General features: G+C 42.4%; 1 protein-coding gene across 8 annotated transcripts in view; it reads right to left on the minus strand.

The window, feature by feature from the left end:
* EVL (Enah/Vasp-like) overlaps positions 1-19,849 on the minus strand; it is a 155,626-nt gene that overhangs the window by 19,264 nt on the left and 116,513 nt on the right. For all 8 annotated transcript variants that reach the window (XM_061376435.1, XM_061376437.1, XM_061376432.1 and 5 more), the window contains one exon: positions 819-882. In XM_061376435.1, the coding sequence (XP_061232419.1) occupies positions 819-882 (64 nt within the window). The remainder of the gene's footprint in view (positions 1-818; positions 883-19,849) is intronic.

Here is a 19,849-nt window from a genome sequence, read left to right on the forward strand (position 1 = left end):
CCCACCTCTGGGTGAGCAGGAGCTCTCCTTTGGCCTTTGTGATAGCTTTGCTGTTCCATAGTAAATCTTACAAATCTTAAGTGAAATATTATCTGCTGACCCGTTCAATAGTCATATGTAAATCCCTATGAAACCTTAGTCCTGGGATACTGCTGCACCAGGTATTTCTATCGCTGCCACAGGAGTCTGGCCTGAATCAGCAAAGCTGCCATGAGATGGGCCTCATAATTTCATTATGGAGATTCCTGCCCACCTCCCCTTTGATGTCAAGAAGAACACTCTTAGCAGCTAGAGAAAAGGACATGTGTGAAAATGGCACCAAGTGTAATGTAAGTGTAAAGGTGAAGGGCATGACTTTATACTTTCATTTATTATTTTTGTTTAGAGAAAAAACATTCATAAAAGGAACAACATATGTTATAGGAAATAGCTACACACAAAAAGGGCCTAAGCTATTACTCAGCGTGCAGTCCATCAGATGCTCTTTGGGCAATATGACTGTCAACCACCGGCAGATGATCCAGAACAGGAAAAGGCTAGGCTTTCTTACTTAATATGCTTGAGAAACACACACTCTACAAATCTCTTCTAAACGTGTTTTGTCTTTAACTCTGAACATTGCTTGCTTTTGAGCAAAGAGTTTGCCTAGAGCTTCAGTTCACCTCACCCTTTAAAAGCCAATACAGAATCATTAGCAATACAGAAACTTAGAATCAGCTTAAAATAGATACAAGCAAAAAGAACAGCTTATTGCTAATCAAGGCCTGCATGTTCATCCAAGCTACAAACTAGAACTCTACCGTAATTGATGAACTCACCTTCTCTGTGCTTCCATCTCATCTGGAGATGGCCCATTCTGGACCTGGCGCTGGGCAGCTGGACCTACAGAAAAAAATGAGAGAATGCAATTAGGAAAGCAAATGTGGCTGACTTTTCCAAAAAACAGTGCCGCTCAGAGTAATGGCTTCTCCATCTTACTGTGAGAGAAAAACCTCAAGAATTATTGTCCTCTTCTTGATTTTTTTTAATTAATTTTTTCCTATTACACAAATCATAGCCTCCTATAAATCTTCAGTCCCACTGAGAGAATCCAATGCCTAAATGTGTGAGCAGATTTGTCCACTGTTCAGAAACTTGGCACCATCGAAGCTGTAGACTATATACTAACCCCTTGGAGACAGTGAAGATCCATAGTGTTGCAAAAAATGTCCTATGGAAGGGCAGTCCATCGCACTGGGGTGCATCTCTAGCTTCTGCAGAGTTCAGATCTAGTTCAGATCCCTGGTTTATTCTGTGCTTGCACAGTGATTCAGCCACAATGCTGAGTTTATGAGCATACATGCTAGCTAGTGCTGCTTTGATGCTGAGCTGGTGATGGACGCCCATCACCAGCTACCTGGTGATGCTACCTGATGGAAGGTGCAAGGAAATGAAAAATTAAACAAGCCTTGTACAAAGGTGGCTTTTCTTTTTACAGTGCTGTCAGTCTTCTGCTTCTGCAGGACCCACATCAAGGTGAGCTTTCACTGGTATTCACCAACAAAACCCAACTATGCATGTTGCCCTTTAAGTCACATCTCCTCTGTTGACTCTGATCATTTAATCTCTGTTCTTGGACATTTAATCAGTGTACTGACACTAGATGCTATTTTCAGAAATATTTATTCTGAAAATAACAATAATTCTTGGTAACATAAGCTACAGTGGTCCTGCATTTGGTGGAAGGAGGATTGTTCCATTGATTTGAAGAGGTGGGTTTCAAGTGAGACTAAAGAGAGAAGAGTTCTAGGAAATGAAATAGCAATATTCCTGATAAACAGCACTGAGAAACAGGTCACTTATATGCTTGAAAGTATTATGTCTATCTTATTTCTTTCATTTTCAAATGTAAAATTTCATCCTTTTAAAACTTATCCAAGAATTAAACACAAACCCAAATATGTCACTCACAAATCGTTAAGGATATTTCTCTCCAGTTTCTTTACATGTTTCTGCTAGGCAGAATGTCATCTAGAAACAAATTTAGAAAGTATGACTGTGTGAAAACTGGCGAGATGGCATAAATGCATCAGTCAGAAATTCCAGAGCTGACTGATCCTGATGAAACTGTGCATATTTTTGAAATGTATTTAAGGACTAACATTTGCAGAAAGGGAACACAGCATTTTCTGGAAGTAGGGCCCATGTATTCCAGTTTTGGGTATCCCAAAAATGGAGCCAGTGACAACCACTGAGTCAAATGCTCTGACATTTTAAAATACCTTTGGATTGGGTATGAAGTGAAGACATTTCACTTCTTTTATGTCTCATGACTGACAACTTAATATCATTTGCCACAGGCCTTCAGCAAACTGTTTAGACAGAAATGCCACATTTTGTAAAGATCACACAAAACAGTGAAGTGGGGGGGATTAGATTTTTTGGAAGCAAGCCTCAGGAAAGAAAATTTGCAGGTGTTTGGGAAGCACAGAGCAGGAGGCTCGCATGTTTAAGGTGTTTAAAGTGCAACCAGGATGTCATGTTACTGTGTAAATGCTTGTACTGTGCATCTTCACCACTGAAGCGAAAGAAGGCCAGAGCTACCCCTGAGCAGCAGTTAACAGTGTGAATGTAAACAACTTGTGACTTAGTAGGAAGACAGGTAAGGAGTTGATCCAGACTCTACACAGTTATTAGCATCACCGGTTTGGACCCTGGGTCTGGTGTGTGCAGGTGACACGCACGTTCACAGGCACATACCTGTGAGATACTTAAATAAATAGACTTCCAGGTGAAGGATGTTCAAGGTTTAAGTCAGTTACATTTTCCTCACTGGGCAACAAATTCCACCATAAAAAGCCTTACCATGCTCATCGCTGCATATGATTTAATCACAAAAGATTTCCTTTGTATAAGGACTCAGAGTATCAAATAGAAGACAGCACTTTGATGGAAAGAGGGCTAAAATTAGGCACCCACGTGAAAGGCCAGAGGATGACACAGCAGAAACAACAATTATTCCCTGGCTATAAATCATGTCAAAGTGTATAGGACGCTCTAATGATGCCATCTTAATCCAGTACTTTGACATGAGTCTTCTCTTGGGGCCAAATGCCCAGAAAAATAAGTCAGTATGGCCAGTTTGACTAATACTAGACACAGAGAAGGAATCAAACACCAGACTATCAACACCACACAAAAAAAAATCCACCTTCTTTTTTCTGTGGGCACTGTCATGAATTGGATATATAAGATGAAAATCAAACAAACCCAACCAAAAGAAAAGAAGCTACTTAAGACCTGACTCAGTAAATAAACATTTGAAAACTCTTTGTATAAGTGGTGACAAATTTGCAGGTATTTTTATTTGCACTTTAATTTAAAAAGACAGACAACTCTTCAGATGCACAGGGTACATGAATGTATGGTCCCCAAAGCACCTTAATTCTTTCACCAGTATCTTGATCATGTGTGAGAGACTGAACTAAAATCAGACTCCACTGTCCATTGTCTCAAAGATTGGTATGAGAAGCTGAGTTCCACTATCTTGAACATGGGTGTGAGAAGCTGAGATGGGACTCTATTGTCCATTGTCTGACAGATGGATGTGAGCAGCTGAGATGGGACTCCATTATCTCAAGGACTGGTGTGACAAATTGCTGCCCATTATCTCCAGGAGAGTTGAACTGGAGACCCAGTTGAAGAGCTGGCTGCAAGACCAGCGAAACTGGTCCACCAGGAATGTGCAGCACATGACATTAAGAACAGAAGTACTCCCACCAACACATAACAAAAGGGGAAAAAGGTCATCTCCATGCAGGACACCCTCCACTGATGGTGACTATGGACCCTGGGGGACTCCCACCACTGAAGACGACGACTACAGACCCTCGGTACACCGCTGGATCCTCGGTGGTGACTATCTTTCTGCACTCTGAATGCTTGCTTAATTTTTATCTTTCTTCTGATCTGTCCTATCACTATTTTTTATAATAATTTCCTTTTTTATAATAATTGTCTTTTTATAACAAACAAACTGACTGAGTGTGGTAGTTGACATCGTTTGCATCTTAATTTCACTCTGGGAATCATGAATGTAATTGGTCTGACACTGTTTTTTTTCTGACCCTGACATGTAACAAGATTTCTGAGTAATGACTAATTCCTCTTTTACAAGTTTAGATTTCTTACTCAATCAACACACTGCAGTAAACCATCATTCATTTATTTAAATCTTTTCCAAACTCATTTTACTTCTACTTCACTAGTGACCAGTAGTGAGAAGTAAACTGCATTCACTTCATATCCCATCCTATTTTAAATGTCCTCTTCTGCACGTTAGTTTTGTTTAACACAATTTCTTCTCCATGTGCTTGAGCAGTGAAGTACCTTAACAAAGTCGGGAGGCAGAAAAGGCAAGCATGAACAGAAGAGGAGAACTGAAGCTGTAACAGGTACCTTATCTTCTCTCCTGTGTAAAACAAGAAGCTGTGGGGTAAAAGTTGGTAAGATAATGCTACCTGAGGAAAAGCCTGGACCAGCTGCAGAGGTCAATCTCAGCCTGTGGGAACAGGGATACCTGTTTGTATTGATTGAAAGTGGTTGGAAAAGAGTTTGAGGCAAGTTGCATGTGGACACAAGGGCGTTAAGGGCAGTCACACTCCAGTGGTCTTACAGCTCTTCTTGCCACCACTGAGGAAACACACCAGTTCTGTTTGACACTGGTTGTTTTGTATGTGTTACTCATGACTATAAGCAATAATTCCTTCTGGTATCCTGCTTGTGATCTTACTCAAACAAAGCATTTTTATACAGTAATATGAAGTCTTTATTTGCAAACCCTGAAGTAAAAGGTTGGATGTTTTCTGTTTTGGCCTGCCCTGATTTTGCCTGAGAGCGGGCAACAGATCTAAAAGTCCAGCCCAAGCTTTTGGGTCTGTTCATTGCCCGAAACATAAATTCTACTGGATTTTTCTCCCATTCTAATCCTGATTTCTCAGCAGACCCAGGTGAAACACCATCTGATGTGAATTCTGCAAACTTCAGTTTCTGTAATGGTGAAGCTTCTTGTTTCTCTCATCCTTAAACTTGCTTTTAGCCTGCTCAGCCAGAGCTCATACCAGTACTGAAAGGCAGGGGTTATTTTTATGCTTGGTTCCCTACGTGTATTCTCGGCAGTGCACATACAGCAAACACCTGTTTGACTGAGGGTTTTTTAAACACAAGTGGATTTCTAGGTTTAACTCGTCTCCACGTTTTTAGATATTTCTCAGACCTGAGCAGACATGAAGCGTAAGTACTCTTGGTGTTGGCATCCTTGCTTAGAGATGCTTCTCCAGTTGCCCTGTGAGATGCTTCTGACCCTGACAGCTTTTGAGATCATTCTCAAAGAGAAAAGTGCTTCTCAGCACAATAACCAGGAGAGTCTGTTTTGCTACTGACCAGTTTGCAGCTTCACAGCTGTTGCAATCTACATTTTAGCAACTAATTAATGCAGGAGATACTGTGAATGTCTGTGTTTCCTCACTTCCTTGGCTGGTAATAATTAACCACGTTTTTATGTAAGCATCTTGTGATTCAGCTCAAGGCAAATTTGGGAGCACACAGTTTCATGTTTGCTCTTCCTCCTGCTCCTCCGCATCAGCACTGGCTCTGCCCGTCCGTCCCCAGCTTGTCCTTAAAGACGGCAATGTGGAACTCCTGGCACAAGGCACTGCTTCACAGTGGGGTTGATGGTTTCCATATGCCAGTGGCCAGTCCTGCACTACTGCAACCTACTACTGCTTAGAGATGTCTGGACTCATGGCCAGTCACAAAATAGGATCAAAGCTGTCACTGAGGGAAAACCCATGCTCCAGTTTCCACTCTGTTATAGTTGTGGCAGGAAGGCACAAGAAGACAGGAACAATGTCTTCATTTTTCTCCTGCTGGGGTAGCCCCAAGCAGTATTTCTTTTCCCTCTTTTACTTATGCTATGACAGCAAATGCCCCTGACTGCATGCACTCAAGAAAACGGCAAAGGTAGGCCCATTTCCATTAGGAGCCAGGATTTTGTGCTTCTTCAATGCAGAAGGTCCAATCTAACGCATTTGCAGATCTTTTATTCATTATAGACACTGGATGCAGACCAAGGTAGGGTTTCTGCAACTCCTATAGCCTCCATGGTGCTTATTGACCAGTGTGATGAATGCGGTGGGCTAAGGAAAGGGTCCCGAGTCAGAGTGAAATAAGAAACATATCTGAACTTTAAATTCATGAGATGGAAAATTTTTGTTCTGCATATGAGCAGAACAGGATGATTTTGTGTGAATAAAAAAAAATACCCAGAGCAGACCACAGGAGGAAAGGAGGTGAGAGACAGCCAGCCAGCTCTCCCTCATTGCTTGATGGTTTCAGCAGGTACTTGGATTGTGGGAGATTCAGGTTCAGGCACCAGGTCCAACCCATTGTCATTTGTATCCCAGGAATGTGACAGAAGAAAAAAATTGTGTGTAAAAAGCATTTCTGACCAAAGCTAATCCCAGTGTCCTCATTCAGGCATGGTCTGGGCCATGGTTCCTCGTGTCAGGGCACTGGGGAAGGAGCCCTGGACAGGCTGCAGCCAGCTCCTGGGGCCAACCTGCAAACCTGCACCAGGACTCGGCTGGGTGGTGCGTTTTGCGGTCTTCACCATAACCTCTCCCCTTCACCTCCACAAACTTGGGGGTGTTCCTCGGTCCCAGCAGTGCTGCTGCCTGATCTCCCCCAACCATCCCACAGCACCCCACAGCCTTGCGATGTGGGTGTGTGGTCAAGTGGGCTCCAGCTGGAGGGGAGAAGTTATGTGCCCCTCCTTCACCACCGCTTCCCTCCGTCCACAGCCTGGCTGTAATTTTAGCTCTTGCCGTTGCTGTTGGGCAATCACACTGCTGCTGCCAACACTCTGTCAGCACCTCAAACATCTGCCTCTGCGCTGAGGACCTCAACCTGCTCTTGTCCCCTTCAGTCTGTCCTGATGGGGACTGCACAAGCCAGAGACATCCTGGCACAGCCACATGCCACAGTCAGTGCCCACTGAAGGAGCCAGCACAGGAACCGGGTGCATCATGGCTGTGCTGGTGACACTGCACTCTGACTCATTAGTAGAGATAATTATCCGGGACAAAGCACCGACCTAATTAGCCTAGATAAGCATGTAGATATGCCTACTCCTGGGGCCCAAGCTAGTACAACCAGGCCATGTGGACCTAAATGTCCATGGTGAGTTAAACGGCTTGGAAGAGGAGTCACCCTGCTCACTGTGCCCCATCACTGCAGCTGAGGAGAGCCACAGGCCTCACATGTGCTGCCACAGCGTTTCCATGCGGGCAGGTTTAGACTCTTACATGTCCTGCAGAGCGACTATAGGATCCTGTTGGATCATTTGATTCATGATAAGCAAAACCACCCTGGCAGAGAGAGAGGGAGCACACCCACTGAAGGGAGGGTCTGGGTGCAGTGCCACAAAGCCTGCTTTCAGGCAGTGTTTGCCTCATTCCTATTAAACATTAACTTGAACTGAAAAGAGTTTCAGAGAGAGTTATTCACAGGCTGGGTGCCTCCACAACATTTGTAACAGAGTACATTAAACACCTTCTATAACATCATTTACACATGGACCAAACCTTTTCTCTGAGAACTGCAAATAACTTTATCAGTCTTAATTAAGCTTCACCGGAAGGCAGAAGTTAAGTGGCTCAATTACACTATGACTGCACAAGTAAAATTTGGTTGCATCAATTTACCTACAGGTGAAATTTGCTACTGACACAGTTAAACCTATGCAAAAGGTCACCTTAGGCACTCTTATTCTGATGCAGACTAAATTTGGTTTGACCTATGGCAAGAAGAGTGCAGTGAAATGAGCATTTCCAGCTCTGTGCCAGAAAACTCCACCTCCCTCCCTTGTCCCTTGGTGACTGACAGTGTTGCAAGTTTGTGGCAGTGCAAAGTAAACATCCTCTTAAAACCAACCCCTGCGATGTTTTATATAACCTCATTTTACCTTATACTACACTAGACAAGGAGCTGTGCGCATCCAGGAGCCAACTCTCAGCTGAGCTGTAGAAACCCCCATATTAGAAGCTCTTAAAAGCACCATTCCCAAGGTTGCTTTATTTTGTTTTTTCACCTTTTAGCTGTAAGATTACATTAATCTAACATGAAACAGACCCTCCTTAAACTGAAATAAGGGTGTGAGCACAGGGGGGCTATATGAGTTCTGTTCACTCAAACTAAAAATTGATTTAACATTCACCACTGAAACTTTCTGATGTAGATAAGATTTAAGGACAGTGACAGAGCTGGAAAAACAAGCCTTGTATTTAACATGGGAGTGCCCTACCCTATCATTAGTTCAGGTACATAGGTACAGGTGTGTGCACTGTGCACAGTCCCTTTTTTATCTTTCTAAGGAAAACCAACAAATGGAATTGCAGGGGTCTTTACGTGCACAGGCACACAGCTGTGCATGTGCACTGAGATGCAGAGAGGAGTTACTGAACAGAAAGGTCATGCAAAGATCCCATGCTGCAAGATGATTAGAAATGGTCTTCAATTCACCACCGAAGTGCTACTGAACACATGAACATGAAACCAGCATGCCTTTGACTCAACTGCTAAAGCTGTTCATTCAGTTATTTTGCATAAAATATGATGGCTATTGTTTGATCCTGGCTGTTTATTCGTCATGGCACTGGCACAACATTTGATGATTTTTCATGCTGGTGTCCTGGTTGAGCTGGAGGAGAAAAACTTATTTCTTTTAATTCTGAATGCAATAAAGATGAGATGATGCTAAAGCAGCTCCTGCAGTAAACGACTGCATTCTGACAGCAGGGATCATATTTAATATGTAAAGGACATGGCTCTGGTGCATTTATCTCAGCATCAGTGCCTCAGCTCAGGAGCACAGCTTGGTTTACTTCTCGCATGAAAGATAGTACAGCCAGCTTTAAAAGAAATTTAAAACTACATATAGGTCACTGTGCAAAAAGGAAGCCTTCCACAACGAGGTGGATCCAGGGCTATCAGGGGTCAGAACGCAACCTGGCGTGGGAGGCCTGCATCCCCACTGTTAGGGCATGCAACAGGGGTGGGGTGTCCACGTGTCTGGTCTGGACTCCCTGTGTTTTATCCAGTGACTGATTCACATAAAATATAAGAATTGCAGGAGGACTGGGAGTTATTTTCCTCTCAGCAACTCAGCCCTGACAGGAAGAAAAAAACGCACAGTGATATAGAATAGCATGAACTTGTTGGGGTGGGAGGAGGTGGGAAATTAAATGTGCAGTTCCCTCTGGGCAGGGGAAGTGGCTGAACCTTGGTCGCTCACTTCCCAGCAAAGTGCTTCAAGCACAGGACCCTTCAGGGTGGCAGCAAAGCAGAAAGTGATGCCTACACTGCTAACTGGATAGGGCCCCAGTGCTGCAGAACCCAGTGAATGTGCTGGGCCAGGACCAGACCCTGTGCAGTGCCAGCTTTCCAAGAAACTGAGAGTATGGCCAGTAAGATGAGCACAGGAAACCTGTGTAGGGTAGGGGAAGGTGGAACTGGAGCATCCCGGGGGGATTCTGTTTGCTGCACTGAGCTCTGAGCAAGAAAGAACTAATTCAGCATCTGCTCAGTTAATCACTAATGAAATAGAGGCAGATAAGGCAGCCACCTGCCATGCAGCAGTGGGGGGGGGACTATCAGCACCTCCCTCCTTTGCAGGGGCTGACACTGGGGCTCTGCTTCACTTAGAGCCTTGTTTCCACAGGCAGTTTCATGATAAGTAAGCATCCTCTTTCGTTGATGACCAGTTGCTTTTGTTCTGGGAACTGCCTCTGGCTCTGAGAAAAAAACAGTATGTGCATGGAATGCTATGGGAATAGTTCTTTTTTATTTAATATTTCTTAAGGGAAAAAAGCTATTGTTGAATTTCTAAGGCTGCAATTCCAATGTAGCTGGCTTTATAAACACATACAGGCAAGGCAAAGGGACAAGATGTCAACCAGTGCCATTAAGTGAAAAAAATATTCCATGCAATTCAGGACCAGAAGACTAGCAAAAAAAAAAAAAGTATTTAACAAACCCCACGGTTGCTAGTATTAAATAAACAAGCCCACAAGCACTTCAGTTCCTTTCTGTTCCACACCTTTTTTTATTGTTTTTTAGAATGCGCATCAAGCCTACTTCCCTGCACACTCATGTTTGAAATTTTTCAATAAAGGTTAAGATTAAGTCATAATCTTGTGCCTTTAGGCAGTAATGGAGCTTCAAGAAATGGCAAATATCATCAGACTCTTGTTAAAATTGAAGCACTGGCCATACTGAGAAGCTTTCACATCCCCACCACTGCATGGGGATCTGGTTAATGCCAGAGCCAAGGCAGTAGATGCTCTGAAGAAGCTGAGGGTGTAAATTAGTACACAGCATCTAAAATATAGCTTGCATTGCAAAGGTATTTTCCTGAATTTGGTTTTAATGAGGACATGAATTGCTTCGCTCCAGTGACAGTTTGCCAGGTGCTGTCCCAACAGAGAAGTGACCACTGGCCATGCTGGCCTTGTGCTCTGCAGTAAGAGAACCACTGAGCTAAGAAAGCACTTTCCCATTGACATCTCAAGCCCCGTGCAACTGTTCCACGATATACAAACTGAGTATCTTCCTTCAGTTAAGTGTGACCATGTGTGTATTTGCATGAATACATGCCTATACCCGTTAATACCCACTTCACACTTAAAATTCCTTACATCAAATAAAAAACAGGAATTCAAGCCTTTTTGGGGACAAATTGAATCCCTTAAAATCTCTGAAGCTACAGGGAAACAGGACATGTAAAGAAGTTCAATCAGCTATTTATATACTTAGCTGGTCAAACATCATCTCAAGTTTTGCTTAACAATAAGACTTTTGACATATTAAATCAGAAAAATACAGCTACATAGTGTAGCCTGGTGCAGCACCTGAGATGTCTAGAGCACCATGGCCCAACTTCACAGAATCTTATGAGTTTTTAAATGTCTCCTTCCTTTTCCACTCTCCGGTGAGAGAGTAAACTCCTCAGGCAGTCTTCTCCACACCATGGAGAACAACAAGGTCCCATATGTGCACCAAAGCAACATGCACATGTACATAGGAAACACCACATTATAACCATTAACTAGATGTAAATTGGGTGTTTAAGATCCATTTTACTGAGATTTAAACCCAACACTTCTGTAAGATAACTAGGATGGGCACCTGTACCTGGACAGAGTGCTGGAAGCCAGAGGAATTCTCTACAAAACATAACTAAATGGAGATATAGTTGAGGGATTTATGAAAAAAGAAAAAAAACACCAACAAACCCAAATAAAAACCCAAAACCAAAGCCATGAAAAATCGTCATTAGAAATGGGCAGTACTCCTTGATAATAAACTCACAAGTGTAATAAATTCAATGGATAAACAGTAACCACAAAAAAAATCAAATACAGCACCTGATCCCATTCACACACCAAAAGCCAAGCTCTCTGCTTAAGGCAAGTAGAAGTCCCTGTAATCAGGAAGGTCCATAGTAAATCTAACCATTTTCCTTCAACCTGATCCCTCAACCCTACACAACCCTGCAAATCCTCATTTCCTAAAAAGCTAACAGCGCTTGGATTTCTCAAGCAGGTCATTATGGAGAAAAAAATGCAGGTATATATCCAGGTACCTATAGCCGGTATAAAATGCTGCCCTTGTTTATAACTATTTTTTTAAACCAGTATCTATTCTGTGAATACAGAGGCTATTCATTAGCAAATAAAGACAGAAGCAATCCAACACACTGATTCAGAAGTCATCATCCCACTTTCTTTCTGTAATGACTTTCCCTGATTTAACAGCCCTGACTAATGCTCATGCCATCTGAACCTAATGGGTCATTTCATAGAATCATAGCGAACATCCTACTGCCCACCTGCTGGAATTAAAAGCAAGCAAAATACAATCCATCAATGAGCTACAGCTGCAAGCAATTTCCCAGCACAACTGGATAGCACACAGAACATTACATGCAAAGCAACCTGGTGCAAGCATCCCTTCCCACTTCCCAGGACAGCTCCCACCAGAACATGGCATGCAAGGGATGGGACATGCAAGGCAGCAGGGAGGTTCCATAACCTACAAGACATTCGGCACAGGATGATGCAGTCACAGTGGCAGAGGCAGAAGCAGTGCCAAATCCATTCCCTGCTAACCATAGTATGGCAGCAGCCACCTCAGCACACTCCCCCCTGCACCTTCCTCATGCCCAGCACTTACCAACCGCCCCGCTGCAGACCAGGTTTCATCAGGTGTAATCTATCCACTGCTGCAGCAGCAAAGTGGGCCCGGCCACTTAAATATTTAATTGGATCCTCTGCCTCACCTATCACAACGCTTCAGGGTGTCTGAAGCCAGACTTCATTGTCTGGACTTTCACATAATACCGGGCAAGTCATAAAGAAATTACATTTTCTGCCTCCTGCTCCAATCAGACCACCATATGTTTGCTTACATGCAAGTAATTACAATAAATGCAAAGTGTGAATACACAGAAAGTTAGCTTGACTGCAAATGAACATGCAGGATCAAGTTCAGTGGCAGTGTAGTTGCTGAAGTCAACAGGTTTACACCAGCAATGAATGTTGAGCACTAGTCTGCAAATTTAAGTGTGAACAAGCTGGATTTAGAAATGTATGTGTGGCTTAAAATCCTGTCTACTGGCTTCCAGTTATTTCAAGCATTCCTGATCTCCTGTGATCCCAACACTTCTGTCCCTTTCTAGTTTGTCTGCTAATCACTTTCCTCTTCTCTGTGCAAGTACAGCAGGTCTCAGAGGCAATCAGGTTGAAGTTAATGGACCATTTGTATGAGGAGGCTGGCTAAACAGTATTTAGATTGTCACCTTTGCCTTATCGCCAGTCCTTTGACCCATTTGTTTCCCTTCTCCTTGCCTTTGCATTATTCTATCTGCAGTGGACTTTACACAGCCCGATCTTGTACTCCCCAAGCAATGTCATAGTTAGTTTAAGGGGATGTATCTCAGTAGTCCTCAGTGACACTACTCTGATTTAGATCGATTAATGTTTTGACCCACTGAACTCATAAGGTAGCTCTTTTATCTAATATGTAATTTCTAGAATATACTGAATAAAAACTATAAGGCTCTTCCTGTGGGTAGGGCAGGTGAAACCCCAGGTGGAGACAGGTTCATAACTACCTTGCAATGTATCAGAACAATTCCTATCCTCAAACGATACATATTCAGCATAACTCGGTAGTTGTTCTCTCCCTGCACCTTGCCTCCTACAACATAGATATTCTAATATCAAAGCTGCTTATCATATGTTTTCTAATGCTTGTTGTTATGAATTATTTATGTCCCATTGTAAGTCTACAATATTGATACCTCTTAGGTACGCTCCACTATCAGATGCAGCAAAACAAATATTAACTATTCAATATTTGAGGCAGCAAAACCTCTGTTAATAGCAAGCTATATTTTCCACTATGGCACACAGATGGTCTAAAATCTACCTGCATATGCTCATTGTTTTTTGCTTGCTGGCTTATAAAGCTATTAGAGGCACATAAGCAAACAGGAATATTACATCCAAACCTGAGTGTAAATTCAGGCTCCCATAGCCATAAATGTCAATGGTCTTATGTAATTACTTTCTGAAGGTTTTAAAAAAATCCAGAAATACATTTAAATAAACAAAATTGACATATAAATGATAAAACTGTAGACTATATTTTATCATTAGGTCTCTACTTTTCTAGAGAAAAAAGTATGATCACAACATTGCATTCTCAGTTTTGAAGACACTCCAAATCCTTTATGCTCTCCTGTGCTTTCCTCCTATATCTCACAATGAAGAGAAGCATCTAGCTGGTGTAAAATATCAGTTCTCACCTCTGAAGCACTGACTTACTCTGTGCAACCTCTAGAATCACCTGCTCTTTCAAAAGAAAATAGTACTACACAATTTAGACAATTAGAAAAAATAGACAAAAATAATGAGTGAATCTGTAAACAAACAACTTCATTCTGTCATAAGAATTCATCTAACTCAGTTACTTAATTGGCCAAAACTATCTGATACCCCACATTTTCTTTATTCTGTCTTACACACTAAGATTGTGGTGTCTAAGGAGTTAAATATGCTCATGACTAATAGAAAGCTGAAAAATATCCTTCAAGGCCAAAAAGCATCTCAGACTGATCTAATAGAGATTAACAAATTCCTGAAGATCCTTGCCCAGATTTACCACTGGCACAGTAAACACCCTGCCAACAGTCTGCCATGCAACAGGAAAATGAGTAAATGAGTATGCTTACTTCTCCCTCTAATTAACCCTAAAGTTAACATAATATTTTTAAACAGCCCATTTAAACACAAAGTGGGGCAGCAGAGCCAGTGCCACAAGATGACTGAATGGCACAGCATGGCTTTAGATGATCTGCAAGGAAAGTACATATGGACAGAAAAGAGGTTCCCCCAGGGACTCTACCATCACTTCTGACTCTAAAATGAAGACTGGGATCCACTATCACATGAGCCATAAGGTGACCTCCAGAAGTGGGAAACAGCAGTGCGGACCACAGGAAAAAATAACTAAAGAACCTGAGAAAGCAGCTGCCCTGGAAGTATGACCACCTCTGCTTTCTACTTTGGACAAAGTTATGACTTGCTGGATGCTCTCAGTGTTGGTCTAAGTACGGGAAAAAGTAATTCAGGTGTGGCTGAAAACACTGCAACCAAATGTTTTTATAACACCCGTACTGGGATTCCTAAAGTGTGGCACATGTGCCACCAGCTGCGTGGAAGTCACTTCTAAGTGATAATCTGCCATGCAGCATTTGGTACTGGGCATAAATCCCTTAAAAAACCTACTTTCTTACTATCATAATTTGACTCCTGCCTTCCCAAAGGTTTCAGCCAGCTTGCTTGTGGCAGGACAGATGATCCCTGAATGAGCAACACTTGCAAAGATTTTAAGTAACAACTCAACTGACCATCTAGTACTCCAGTATAAAAAACAATCTTGACCATATTTTGAGCACTAACCAATACCAGCTGACTAGAAGGCAAACACTTCCTCAGCTAACTGCTCCTGTAATCCTTGCAAGAGGATATCAATTGTGCAAATTGCATTTTGACAAATATAAATCACTACTGGGTCTGTAACAAAGGCTGAGAAATCTCCATGCCCAGCACTTACCTGGTGCAGCAGTCCTCTAAAAGGAGATGTGCTAGAAAAACACTTCTTTTTTCCAAACAGAAGTTTGAAAAGTGTGATTTCACAATCTGCAGCAGTAAAAATAAAGAACAGCTCTGATCCTGCAAGTGGTATCAGGCAGGCAGGTGGCTCTCCTACATGAAGCCTTTTGCAGGAAGACTGTAATTATCTGTTTGAGCACCTACTGATTGTATCTGGAGACTGTGCACATAGAAGCCAATAGACAGCTGATAAAACTTGTGTCATTTTACTTTCTGTACATTTTGCCCTTAATTGAAAAAGTTGCTTTCCTTTCTTAGTCCAAATATCTATTATCCATGCTTGGGGAGGCACTGAACAGCACACAGCTAAGAACTTAGAGGCCGTGCCAAAACTGAAGTAACACTAGGAAGTGAATTGAGTGCTTGGTTTAATGGTTTTAGTAGTGTCTTTATCCACTGACACTCTGAGAAGGTTTGTACTCTAGAGAGCTCTGGAAAACACTCAAGAACACTGAACTTTTAAGTTCCTCAGATGGGCAAATATACTAAAAACACCATCATCATGCCGTTGCCCAGATCATTGTAGTCCTGAAGATGGAAACCAGTTTATTTTCTTGAGAATCAATGTCAAATATTTTGTTCTATCTGTAGAAGCCAATTACACTGAATCAGGCTAAACTTGTTCTTCTCTGCTCTTCACATCCATTTCCACTGTCACTTCCAAAGGACTCTTGGGTGCCATGCAAAAAAGAACCCAAGTGTTCCCCATCACTACATAGTCTACAGACACCACATTCACACACACCCCAGCAATCTGGTGGCAGTATGACTGTATGGAGCATATTTAAGACTTGGGAGAAAGCACCCCACTCATCTTCACACTTTGTCTCTCTGGAGCTGCTCCCTGCACAAAGACCTTGGCCCAGCCCATACTGACGGATCCTCTCCTGAATTTCACTATCTGCAGTACTGGCACAAAGGACTGAGACTGACCTAGGAATCCAGCACATAACCTTCATTCCTTATATGGACAGCCCAGATTTAGGTGCCGGAACCAAGACTTACCCACGGGAGTGAGAAGACCCACCAGGCACAGCATCTATTTCAAAACTAGAGCCTAATATATATTCCCAGTTACAAGCAATTTTGACTAGGATGCAAGACTGGAAGGAAGTTTCTGCAAGAAAAAAAGAGCAAGAAGCATTCCAAGCAGGTGCAAGTCTCACAGACTGTGCCCAGAAAACCCCCATAAACTCAAGTAAAGATTTCAGCCACCAGAAATTTATCTGCATTGGAGCATCTTGTACTGATGGCATTCTCCAACAATATGCTCTGATTAAATCAGTGTTTGTGGTACTAAATTGAACTATTTAAAAAAGGTATGCTTGCACTTTACATATATTTTCTTTGCAGGGTACTGCTAGGGGCAAAATAGCTGCACAGGGAAGATGAAGGCTGGTAAGTCATTTCTGATGACAGTTGCCCCTCTTGCAAGTTATTTCAGCTGCTGCCTGTGAGTAGCCCATAGCATGGTAACAATTAAATGGTAACTAGTAGCATACCTGTATTACAACATACTGCTTTCTAAATTGTCTTTGGCAAAAAAATTTTCATTAATTTAACTGATGGGGACTTTTGAAGTCTGTGCTACACTGCTATTATGATCATTTGGTGTAAAGGAAATGCATAGTTTTGATACTTCTCAGAGGGCTTAACTTTAATTAATTTAAACTTGCAAATTGATTATGATTCACTTGAAAATGTTCAGAAAGTGCATTCTGTTCCCTGAGAATAAGAACAGCCATTTTGCAGGTGACTATGATGTATATTTCATATAATGCAGAAAGCCTGACACACACAAAGAAGCCCCAAACTCCTGTAAAGAGCACAATTAAAAAATGTTTCAGCTTTGAAAACTTCTGGTTGTGTTACGAGTCTCCTAAAACCTCCTCACCTAACAGTGCCAATCCAAAAGAGGGATGAATCCTCCCTGGCAGCGTGTGTTTCTGCTGATTACAGGAGGAGCCTGGATGAGATTCCACACCAGACTTTCAGTTGTGTAAATATAGCTGGGATGAGTTTAATCCTAAGAGACTAAGCCACAGACTCTACCAAAATACCCATAGAATCAGGGAGGGTTTAGAAAACATAATGCCACTCTGTATTTTTGCTCACCATCCTGTGCACCACTTCTGACTCACTGCTGGGTGTGCCAGAGTAAGCCTTGTGGGGGGCACAGCGTGCAAACACTCCTCTTAGTGAGTAATAGACACCTGTTTGGATCTGTCTCACCATCCACACAATGGGACCATTCCTCCTAAATGAAACAGGTTTCCCTCCTCCCTGTTCATCCCCTCAAATGAGGAGTGGTTTATTAATCGTTGAGCTTGGGTGACAAACTTTCTGTCCTATTATCTGGCTTTCCTTATTGAAAGAAGGCTGATGAGGTTTATGGTTGTGAGACAACTCTGACACAGGGCACATATCTTCCCTGCCAGCACAGGGAAAAAGGATTTGCCAGAATGAGAGTTAAAAATAGCTTGTTTGCCTTAAAGGGCGTATTCACTTTGAAACACAGAAAACAAGTCTTAGCTGCCACCTCTAATAAGGCAAGCATCTTTAGCAGCCTGCTCTCTGTCAAAATACCTATTGCCTTGTTCTTTTGTCTTCTCCCTAAATTTTTACCATTTTGAATTGTAGGTGATTTTTACTATATTATGAGAAGCCTGGGGGAAGAGAGGGCAGAGACTGCCTTCTAATGAAAACCAACCTTGATCACACCAAAAAGGCTCTTCAAGGTTATTTCTTGAAATCTAACATAGGCCTGCCTTTCTTCCCACATTTCTTACAGCAGTGCTGTTTCAGATCCCCAGCATACCCCTGTTGCCCCTCTCTGTGCTGATCTCCTGCTTGGAGGGCACTTTGGCCATGTCCTGCCCAGTGCTGAGAAGACCAGACAGTCCGGTTTGGAAACCGTGTATCAGCATCAGCAAGGCAGGTGCCTGAGCTCAGTGCTCTCAGAGGCAAGGCGTATCTTTTCAGATACGGTATTTTATCAGTGATGATAATGAGCCAGTTGGGAAAACTTAACTGGGGAAGTGGTAGATTCCCTATCACATGCAGTTATTAAATCGAGACTGTGGCTTTCTAAAGTATGCCTTTCTAGCACAAACAGAACATTAGCTTCCTGGTAAAGAATTTATGTTCAGAACACTGTAGGTCTGAGCACAGAGGTTACAGTAGATGGCTTTATTGATCTCTTCTGAATCAAAAATCCAGGAATCTAGCATCATCTGTTATCACTTCCTTTACACCAAAGATCTCTTCGACTCTTCTGGGAATCCATTAAAACTAAAAAGCCTGCCAAGCTGAGAAAATTACCATAGTATTTCCAGCTGCTTTCCCCAGAATTCTACAGTAATCCTTCCCCTGGCGCTGAGCAAGACTTGCCACTTTTCTTATGAGCAGCTTGAGCAAGAAGCATGGTTAGGTTGTTCCTCTACTGCTCCTTATGGGCAATCCCCTCTCAGGTATTGCCAAGCCACTGAAGGAATTCAGAAGCTCCCCTTGCCTTCCCTGACATGGGTGCAAGAATTTCTTTGCAAGTCTAGAAGCTGGCACCACAATTCATACTGACAAAGCAGCTGACATGACCAAGCAGAACCTACCAAGCCTGCAAACAGCTTGCAGATTTAAGTGGTAGCCTAAATAAGAACCACTCTTGAATGTCATTCATAACAAAGATGAAAAACTAGCAACATCCTGCTCTTTTCTCACATGCATAAGTGCCAAGCAGGAGGCAGCTCTTGTTATCTGGTTGCCAAGGACAGGACATGGTTGAATACTCCCTCCCCACCCCCAGCACAGACCCACCTGAGCAACTGAGAAATGTGAGCAATTCTGCATCATGCTGATGAAATTCTTAATCTACATGTCACCCAAGCTGAACTGCAAAACACGGCTGCCTGCCCTAGTTATCAAATGACCTGAAATTCAGCACGATCATCTGCCGTAACAGCTGGTTCATTGACAATGAGAGAAACTGCTGCCTGGCTGCTGAGCCAGAGGCAGGGCCAGGAGCCCAGGGACCTGGAATGCACACCCTCCAACACTGAGATGCTGCTCCCACCCCCCTGCATGGCACAGCCTCAAAATGTCTTGTGTTCTTCAAACTCTGCATGCTGACTTCTTCCTCTACATATTTATTTCTCATCTGTATCATTAAAAAGAGATTTCAGAGGCCTGCCAAACTGATTTCAGAGAGTGATTTCAGTGCCAAAGAGATTTCAGAGATACTTCAAAGTGGGGGAAAATAATGAAACATCCTTCCCTACGAATTAAAGCGAAGGTGAGGTTGGATCTTGTCAGTTTCTTTCTGCCTAGGGTGTTACATAAAAAATACACAGCACTAACAATTTTAGTTCTTCTAAGTGTAGCAACTTAGAGAGGAACACAGTACAAAACATTAAAATGATTGTCAAGAGATTAAGTATCCAAAACAGGCAAAGTTATAGAGCTAAATAACTTTAACAGATGGTATGAATGCTTTTTTAAGAATGACTCATGTTCAAACACAGTGATACTTTCTGAAGTTGCTTTGATACACACACCAAATTACATTTTTCTATTCAATT

Source organism: Neopsephotus bourkii, unplaced genomic scaffold, assembly GCF_033783945.1.
Source record: "Neopsephotus bourkii isolate Nb327-2 ecotype Australia unplaced genomic scaffold, CSIRO-AGI_Nbou_v1 NB_1707, whole genome shotgun sequence".
Lineage (NCBI taxonomy): Eukaryota > Metazoa > Chordata > Aves > Psittaciformes > Psittacidae > Neopsephotus > Neopsephotus bourkii.